At 46.8% G+C, this 9,537-nt stretch overlaps 2 protein-coding genes across 2 annotated transcripts; one reads left to right on the top strand and one right to left on the bottom strand.

The window, feature by feature from the left end:
- Positions 1 to 3,058: 3,058 nt before the first annotated feature.
- LOC112886622 (CEN-like protein 2) lies at positions 3,059 to 4,121 on the top strand. Its single transcript, XM_025952569.1, has 4 exons — positions 3,059 to 3,331; positions 3,423 to 3,484; positions 3,636 to 3,676; positions 3,762 to 4,121. The coding sequence occupies exons 1-4, from the start codon at positions 3,131 to 3,133 to the stop codon at positions 3,977 to 3,979; spliced, it is 522 nt and encodes a 173-aa protein (XP_025808354.1). The 5' UTR covers positions 3,059 to 3,130; the 3' UTR covers positions 3,980 to 4,121.
- A 2,385-nt stretch (positions 4,122 to 6,506) lies between these two features.
- On the bottom strand, positions 6,507 to 7,581 carry LOC112887940. The gene is made up of 2 exons (XM_025954235.1): positions 7,156 to 7,581; positions 6,507 to 6,578 (listed from the first exon to the last, which is right to left on the bottom strand). Exons 1-2 carry the CDS (start codon positions 7,563 to 7,565, stop codon positions 6,545 to 6,547), a joined length of 444 nt encoding a protein of 147 aa, XP_025810020.1. The 5' UTR covers positions 7,566 to 7,581; the 3' UTR covers positions 6,507 to 6,544.
- Positions 7,582 to 9,537: the final 1,956 nt, after the last annotated feature.

The raw sequence follows: 9,537 nt of genomic DNA, 5'->3' as shown, positions 1-9,537 counted from the left end.
GGGAGAGGGGTCCCCCCCCCTCCTGTCACCGCGCCGAGCCTCCCACTGCTCCTGAGTGAGGTGGAGCTTTCCACCGATGGAGATGCCTCTCGAGGGAGCCTGTGGCTCGTCGCTGTCGACGACCTTGAGGCGACCTATCGCCTCCTCGATCGTCATGGTGGAGAGGTCCAGCAGAGACTCGATTGAGCGAGCGGCCTGCCTGTACCTCTCGGGGACGCAGCGGAAGAGCTTCTCGACGGCTCTCTCCTCGTCGTAGGTGTCGTCGCCGAACTGCACCACCTTCTGCAGCAGAGTGTTGAGACGAAAGGCGAAGTCATCAACATCCTCACCTGGCTTGAAGGCCAGGTTCTCCCACTCCTTGCGAAGTGCCTGGAGAGTGGTCTTGCGGGCGCGGTCGCTGCCGATACGTGCCGCAGCGATAGAGTCCCAGGCCTCCTTGGCAGTTCGCTTCTTGGAAAGCGTGAACTGCATCTCGGGCGGGGCTGCTGTGATGAGAGCATCCAGCGCCCGTCGATCCGCATCGTAGTCGACATCGCCGTACCGGACTGCCTCCCACATATGCCGCACCTGGAGCTTCACCTCCATAACCGCGGCCCACTCGACGTAGTTGGTCTTGGTGAGGGTGGGCCACCCACCGCCGGGACCGACGTCCCTGACCACCGCCTGGAGGCCGTGGTAGCCGGGGGCGCCGCCGCGCGCACCCCAGCCAGGAGCGCCGCCACCAGGGGTGCCGCCTCCGCCGCCGGGCGCGCGGCCCCCTGGACCGCCGCCGGGCGCGCCGGCCTCCGGGCCGCCGCCGTGGGGGTGGGCTGCCGCCCACCGCGCGGTCCGCTGCCGCGCCCTCTCCCTTGCCAACCCCTCAAGGTCCCCGTCGGCGGTGGTGTCGCCGGCGATGGAGCCGCTGAGGCTGCCGCGCAAGGTCTCAACCTCGACCTCCGCCGCACGCGCTGCATCTTCCGCCTCCGCTGCTTCCACCTCCGCCCGGGTAGCTGCCAGCTCCGCTGCAGCCAGCCTGGCCGCCCTCGCCGCTGCTGCAGCGGCTTGAGCCATCGCTCGGCTGCGCTCCTCTGCCACGGCGAGCTCGGCGTCTTGCTGGCGCCGTGCGCTCGAGGCGACCGAGCGCTGAGACGGTGCGTCGGACATGGCGCGCCTCCAAGGGGCTGCTGCGTGGAGAGGGGGAAGGGAACGGGGGAGAAGAGGCAGCCGGAGTTGCTACTGCTGTTGCAGCGGCTGGTGCAGCTGTTGCTGCTGCTGCACGAGCTGCTGGTGGTTGTTGCGCTGCTACAACGGCTTCGGAAGGGGAGGAGTAAGAGATATCCAACCTACAGGAAAGTACGGCTCTGATACCAGATGTTAGGAGCTCAACTTTCACTCTCATTGAGCTGAGAGGATGACACTCAAGTTGGGGAAGTTTTCTGGGTTTTTCTTCATTTACACTCACAATGCCATGCCTTCCAACGGGAGGGGTGGCCATATATATATACAGCAGGCTGCTGGGCAGCAACAAAGCTAATAATGCTAGTCTAACACTAGTCTAACTGCTATCCTAGAGAGGACACTAACTGCTGTCCTTCAGTCCAAGAGGACACTAACTGCTGTCCTTCAGTCCAAGATGCCTGCAGTCCAAGATGCTAAAGACTACAAGATGCTAACCGCTACTAAGGACCACAAAGACCAGCAGCAAGGACTTATCCATCAATCACAGTCCGAGGAAAGATTCTAACAGGAATTGAACTCAATGCTTTTCTTTCCTTAACAGAAAAATAGGCAGCTAAATGAGGTTTTCCTAAACAAATAATCCAGCAAAGATAAAAATTTGAGCGTTGAGAGGCTTCCAAGCGGACAGTGCAGCATTTTGCCTACCAGATAATGAAAAAATTAGAAAACCGGAGGATAAGAATATTGGGAATGTAAGTAAACATCAAATCAAGCATGCCAAATGGATCGATAGTTTCGCCAAAAACCAAAATTCCAAAGAATCATATTCCCCTTTTTCCCATTTAGCTCCAGAAAGGCCATCTTCCTAACTTGCCATGAATAATTTCCCATAGATGCATTTTTTTAACAATAAGGTATTTTATTGTGCTCCCCAGAAATCAGATGCTACTGCAAATTTTCCAGAATAGCTCGTATGTTTTTCCCCTTTAAAAGGTGCAGAGCTGATACACAAATTTGATAAGGTGATTAAGCATCATATTCTGCAGAGCACAAAGGTTTCCACGTCAACAGTGCGGCAATTTCTGTCTCCAAAGCAAGGAAAAATATTCCCCTTTATTTTCCATTTATCTCCACAAAGCCATACTTCCAAACTTGTCACAAACAGTTACATAGAGATGTCTTTTTTAAAGGAAAAAAGGATAAGTGTTCTCTCCAGAAATCAGATGTTAATGATTATATGTAAAAGCTCCTTTTTTCTCTTTCGGAAGGGTATAAAGATAATGGCACACAACAATTTGATAACATGGTTAAGCATAGAGTTCTGCAAAGCGATTGCCATGCAGATCCTACATAGGTAGGCATGCAGTGTTTCCTACCAATACCGGATGACTTAGCAATGTAATCTTTACTGACCCACTTTCTTGGAGCCATGTTATGTTCTATAAAGGTAGTATAACATATGCATATTAATCTATCACATATTTTGAGGACTCCACAGTGACCTGAAAGACTTTGTTTCAGTCATAAAAGAATGTCTACTGTATACTCATCTCATATAAAAGGAAAATTTTGCACATCTGTAGTCATCGATATTCATATCAGATGGTTCTGAGAGGAAAAAAATGTTTTATCCCGAGAACTTGAAAGAACATGCATGAAACATTGCTTGTGTAGATTCTATCTGTAATAGTTAGAGAAAATATACCACCCTTTGGCTTTCTTGGAAAAAGCAATACATCCTTCCTGTTGCCTTTTCAGCTGCATCCACAGCATACCCAACTAAAAAACACACATGCCTCACATCCTCTTTTGATCCTACACTTGGCAGCAGGCCCCAAACCACTATAAATAGAGGCTTGTCCTCTACAAATTGCCAATAAGCAGCTCTTTGGCACATCGCTGAGTGCACCAGCTTGCTGCATTCAGTCAGAGCATTTGTTGTGCAAAATACAAATACCTCGTCCCAACAAACATGTCTAGGTCTGTCGAGCCACTCGTAGTCGGTCGGGTGATTGGAGAAGTTCTCGACTCCTTTAACCCATGTGTGAAGATGATAGTGACCTACAACTCAAACAAACTTGTCTTCAATGGCCATGAAATCTATCCATCAGCAATTGTATCTAAACCAAGAGTAGAGGTTCAAGGGGGTGACTTGCGGTCTTTCTTTACATTGGTTAGCAGTCAAATGTTTCATAGATAAATCCAAATATTCATATCATATACGTACTGTTCCTCCCTAATGGCCATAGTTCTTCAAATTTCAGGTTATGACAGACCCAGATGTCCCAGGACCAAGTGATCCATATCTAAGGGAACACCTCCACTGGTAATATTCAGCAATTATTACCTCATGGATGTTAAGTAGCATATGTTGCTGAGGAAGATAGCACCACATCTTCCATATATACAAGACAGCACATTTTCTGATCACTTAAAATGAGAGTGGTGTGGCTAAATGTTATCCTTTACATTTGCAGGATCGTGACTGATATACCTGGGACAACAGATGCCTACTTTGGTATACACTTCCACTGATTCGTGCTTAATCTATGCATGTTCCAGTTGTTCTTCGAATTAATAACCATACATATTTCAAATTGCAGGGCGAGAGGTCATAAGCTACGAGAGCCCAAGACCTAACATTGGTATCCACAGGTTCATTTTTGTGCTCTTCAAGCAGAAGCGCAGGCAAACTGTAACTGTGCCATCCTTCAGGGATCATTTCAACACCCGGCAGTTCGCCGAGGAAAATGACCTTGGCCTCCCTGTGGCTGCTGTCTACTTCAATGCTCAGAGAGAAACTGCTGCTAGGAGGCGCTGAAAATTGTGGATCTCATTGTCCACATTACGATAAATAAGGGCCTTCCAATCCTATTTCTGTGAAATCAATGATCTTGTTCTAAATTAAATTCCCCTAGGTCCTGCACTACAAATAAACCAGATGTGTTTTGCAGATTGTATTGGTATTGGATTGTTTTGTAAGTGGAAAGATTGAGAATAATGAACGATCTATGCTTATAGTAAAATTTATGTATGAGACAATCAGTCACTGAAAGTCTGAAACCAGGGTCGTTGGACATCTCCCACAGGAAAAAAGATCATCAACTGTTTGCAGTGTGCCGCTTGCCAGATTCACACTATGTGCACTTTTTCTGACACCCAAATCTCCTGGAAACGAAAATTGTCGGATCTTGTTCTGTCACCTTGTAGAATATGAATACACCCGTACCGCATTCAACTGCTATTAAGGCTGTCTCCAACGGTACCCTCTAAACCGTTCTGTACTCTATATATAGAGAAGATTCCATTCATTGTTCCAGCAGCGTTCTCTAAATAGTCCTCTAAAATAGAGAACGCTACAGGTTTCCTCTATATATAGAGATTCTCTCTCCTCTTCTCTATTTTTTCTTTACGTTTTAAACACTGAATTAAATAAAAATAAAATATGCCCATAGCATTTGAGGTATGATAAATACGTACGTACAAAAATTTGGAACAAAATACGTTTCTAATATAGGGTTTAATGTATAGAGAACGAGATTTAGAGAACGTTGTTGGAGAGAAATGAGATATAGAGGAGAGAATCTTGTAGAGAATTCTGTAAATAAAGGATATAGAGAAAGATGTAGAGAACGACGGTTGGAGACATGGACAAATAAGGAGACACCGTTGTATCTAGGTGACTGCCCACTCTAAGTATTAAAAGTATGGAGATCCTATGTGGTGAGTGGTGGACCTCGAACCCCCCCTACTTTTCCTTCATCTTGTCCTTAAGCCAAATGAAAAGAATTACATTTGATGCATGTCAAAACAATACAGTTATTTCAATCTGACTGTAAACTGGATGCTCTTTTCCTATTGCCTGACTGCATGCTGTAACAATGTAATCTTTTTTCCCCCAAGAAGACACAGGATAGCTGTGCATCTTTGCAAGGAGATGCAATGATTAGAGTTTACAGCGAGAGTGTGGCAGGAAACTCGAACCATTACAACCGGTTACTTATACATGCAACGTTACAACCTACCCATGCGAGAATTCCCTAGGCTAGCCTAAAAGACAATGTAATATCCACGGTTGTACTTGTGTTCTCTGTTGCTGGGAGTGGATCCAGATCTCTTTGCTAGTTGAAGGAAGAACTCAGGTACTCAAGGTCAAGGATGTAATTTTTTGATACCTATGCCACTAAAATGCAGAAAGACACATAAGAAAGAGAAGGAAGAAATTAGATATTGCAAAGAATAACGTTAAAGAGTATAAAACCTAGCAGAAAATTTTCACAGAACTGTATGTGAGGCATACGAAAACATGCTAAAAAGATTATTTGTACAATTGGCAAAATAATACCCAAAAATATCAATACCGTCTAATCTAGAAATGATAGCATGATCTGTTCAGGTTTTAGACTTCTAATTTATCTGAATAATCAACAAACGTATAATCCAAACCTATCAAACAATTGTTATTCATACATCTCCTTTAATTTGTCTCCTGACGAATGCAAGATTTTGTAGGTTCAACAGTAAACATGATTCTTCGTCTCGCATATACCCAATTTTGTTATATTTTGATTTGATATATGGTAGTGAAAGAAAACCTACCGGAGGCTAAATTGTCTGTATGATTGAACCTTTTCCTTGAGTAACCATCGAGTGGCCAAAGATGCAAGATGAGAAAGGAAGCACTAAATATGATTAGGACGAAGTATTATCTTAGGTGACAACTTGAACATCGAGTATTAGTTGCAGATAAAATTTCATGATATATTTCTGAAAACCATTATTTCGAATTTCGACGATGGCATATCTGATTGATGCGAGTTTGGAAATCCTTCCCCGAATAGGCCATATCCTACATGTTTGTTTCTTTTATCTTGCTCTTCCCTTTCTTTGCTCTTCTTGGTGCACGAATATTACATAGCTATATATAACCTAGTAGGAGGGGTTTTGTCCTTTCTGAGCTCTGTTCATTACAGATTTCAGCGATATAGTAGGCAACTTTGTTCTTTCTGAAGTCTGTTCATTACAGATTTCAACAACACTAGGCAACTTTGTTCTTTCTGAAGTCTAGGTTCCTTTCCTTCCATATGTCAACTTTCTGATGCCTAATTTCGCTCAGGGAAACGTGGAACACACACCACATCTGCAGCAGCCAAATTTTCTGACCCATATATAAAATTAACTCGACTTTTATTTTGAGAGGAAAATAAACTCTACTGTACTGACACACACCAGATGCCTACTCTACTGTCGCTTGGCGCCCGGCGGCGACGGTCTGCGGCGAACGGCCTTCCGCTCCTTCTCCGGCTGATTCCCCGTCACCCTTCCCGCAAAGAGCACTGTGTGCTGTTTTACTTGAGTTGAATGTGCTGCTGAATTGTGCTCTTAATTATTTGCACTCTGCTGCATCAGTGATCTGCGATCTGTTATATCATTAGACTACGTAGACAGAGCAGAAGCATGTGCTGTACTCTGCACTAAATACAGAGGGGGAAGAAACATCACTTCACCAATTTATGCTGTGTGTGTAAATGGTGTAAGTTCATCATATAATTGTGTGTCATGATTAACTCATCATATAATTTGCTAGATAAATGGGTACGAGACGAGCATGAATCAGTTTGGGCCAAAAGTGTAAAGGTTCACCATTTGTTTGTTATAGTTTTGCAAACAAAAGGAAGCCCATTTGGTATGTTTTGCAATTAAAAATAAAAAAACTCCATTTGCTATAGCAAATATACTTGAACTGGGCAATCGTCTCAGCTCACATAGGTGGCAAAGTCTCGAAGCCGGGTTCGTTCAGTCAATTTATATAGCTAGTATACATACACTATACGACCGGGCCACAAATGAGTAGTACAAAATTGAATCGACTTGTGCCTTAAGCCAGTACTGTCTGGACCTAGCTGTTTTTCCCTCGGTCTGCACCGTACCGTTACATGAGACGAAGCGTGCAAGTTCATTTGGTAGGTCGCTCAGCGGCTCAACAATGCTCAGTACCTCTGGAAGTAGGTCTCGAATCCCCTGCTCGAGAAGCAAAACCTCGCCGAGTTCCCCGGCCGCCCAAGAAATAACCTCCTGCCGATGCCGCCGCCCCCAGCGAAGACGATGAGCCTCCTCGAGCTGTAGTAGCCGGAGTAGGGGTACGACGACGACAGCGCGCTGCTGCTCGCGTCCACCGGCACCGCGTTGCTCACCGAGCGCGCCGGCAGCAGGCAGTTGGCCAGCAGGGCATGCTGCCCGGCAGCATCATCGTCTTCGTCGGCGACGGCGGCGGAATGGCCGCGGTGGCGGCCGTCGAGGAGGGTGATGTCGAGCTCGAACAGCTCGTCCTCGTCGATGTCGGCGATCACCTTATTGGCCTTCTTCCGGTCGTCGCCGTCGCTGCCGCCCATGCCTATGCCTGCCATGCTGCCTGGGATCGGACTCGTGACTTGGATGAAGAAGAGAAGAAGGTAGCTGGGCTTGGCGTGCAGGGTACCGGTGGTATATATGAATGATGATGCTTGCCTTGCTTGCACGAACATGTATGCGTGCGATGAGACGATCGAGAGGGTGGGTGAGTTTGTTCTACTGTCTTGGTAAAGATGCTGGTGACATCGTGTGACCCGGTAGAGTAGGTTGCCTACAAATCCTAGCTGGAGACACTGCTCTCTAGTTTCTGCAGATTTTTCAGGGGAAAATGTTTGTGCTGGTGGAGCTATATTATTCAAACCCCAGGTTTGAGCTAGCTTAACTATGTCTGTCCATCATTTGGCCACCTAATTAGCTAATAGTTAATTAATCCGTGACAGTCAGATAGTACTTACTTGTAACCCGAGTGATAAACAGTCGTCCCGTTCTCTCGTCGTCGTCAAAAAGAGAAGTCATTTCGGGGGAAAAAAAGGCATGTCATGGGCAGCCCATACGGGAAATATACCAAGCAAGGCTGAGTTTTTCTTGTCGGGTTCATATTGGGCTGGGCCTACTGCGGGCTTTCCAGTGAAGCGGCACACGGCCCTCCCTGATCTCGCTACCGCGCATTATCATTGGGAAGATGGGGAAAAAAGGCTCATTTTATCTCTACACAGCTAACCAGATTTTTATTTGTTTCTTGAGGCTATGAACGGCAAGTGTCTGCAGAGAGATAAAATTTGCGTGTGTCCTGATAAAATTACACGGAGACGAAGCCAAGTTTAATTGTGACATGACGCTAGTACGTACATAGTTCCATTACATTGAGCTTTCTGCTTTACACATGTAGCGTGCAGCGTGCATTAGGAACGACTTGCATGCTGACTGACCAGCTAATAAGTACTGCATGCTCCTGCAACCTGCATAGCCCAAAATGGTGCCACTGCTGGCTGGCTTCACCGTAATCATCAGTTCTGCTAAATAGTACTAGTAGCAACGCATGCATATGCTCAAGTTATCCACTAGCCTACTGCTACTGCTACTGCTACTCACAAAAGGCAACCATGCATCCATGCACGCGAGCAGTGGTCACTTGTTCACATGGTGGGCTGCTTGCCGGCCGCCTTGAAGCTGCCGGTCGTGGCGGCGGCGGAGTGGCCGCCGCCGGAACCGGAAGGGGCGCCCTGGGACGCCGCCGACGCCGAGGCATGCTGCTGCTGCTTGCGCTTGAGCTCGGCGAGGAGGGCCTTGTTCTCCTGGTCCAGCTGCTGCGCCTTCCGCCGCAGCCGCTCGTTCTCGTGCATCATGCGCAGGTTCTCCAGGCACAGGCTCGAGTTCACACGATCCATCTATCCTGCCTCGTTGCCGACCTGCATATGCATCCAAAATCACCAAATTAAGCTTCAGAAAACACACATGCCAACTGCTTTATGAAGTGTGCTAAAAATGCCAAACAGACATGAAAACACAGGGTTCAATTCATATGTGCATGCATTTGTATGTCAAAATGTGCATGACCATGACCCAAAGATAAACAGAACTTCAATTTGAAACAAAAACAAAGAAACAAAGGGTTCAAGATGGAGCAAAACAAGAGTACTAATAGCATTTGCAATGATCTGCAGCATTTCAAGCACCTTTCTCTGAAGCCTGAAGCGGTTAGCCTTGGAAGGCAGCTGATGCGTAGGGGAAAGGAGGAGGCTTAGGAGCTCGATCGATGTGCTGCGCTGAAGTGTTCGTGGGTGCCTATTTATAGGCGGCCTTCGAGCTCGATCGAGGAGCAACGGGCGTGTGTTCATGTAGCCAGTAGCCCAGTAGTAGTTACGAGTCAATGCTGTGCGTCATGTATCCTCCTCCACAGCTGCAGACTCGAGGCTGTGTGTGCGTGGTAGCTAGCTGTCACCAGAGAGTGTGATGATGGAGCTGAATTGATGACGCAGTCCAGGGAAGAAGCTAAGGTCCAAAGATACGCCATCATTCTTCCTCCTC

This window comes from Panicum hallii, chromosome 3 (genome assembly GCF_002211085.1).
Source record: "Panicum hallii strain FIL2 chromosome 3, PHallii_v3.1, whole genome shotgun sequence".
Lineage (NCBI taxonomy): Eukaryota > Viridiplantae > Streptophyta > Magnoliopsida > Poales > Poaceae > Panicum > Panicum hallii.
Note: the sequence above shows the minus strand (reverse complement) of the source record. Positions and strands in the feature narration are given on the sequence as shown.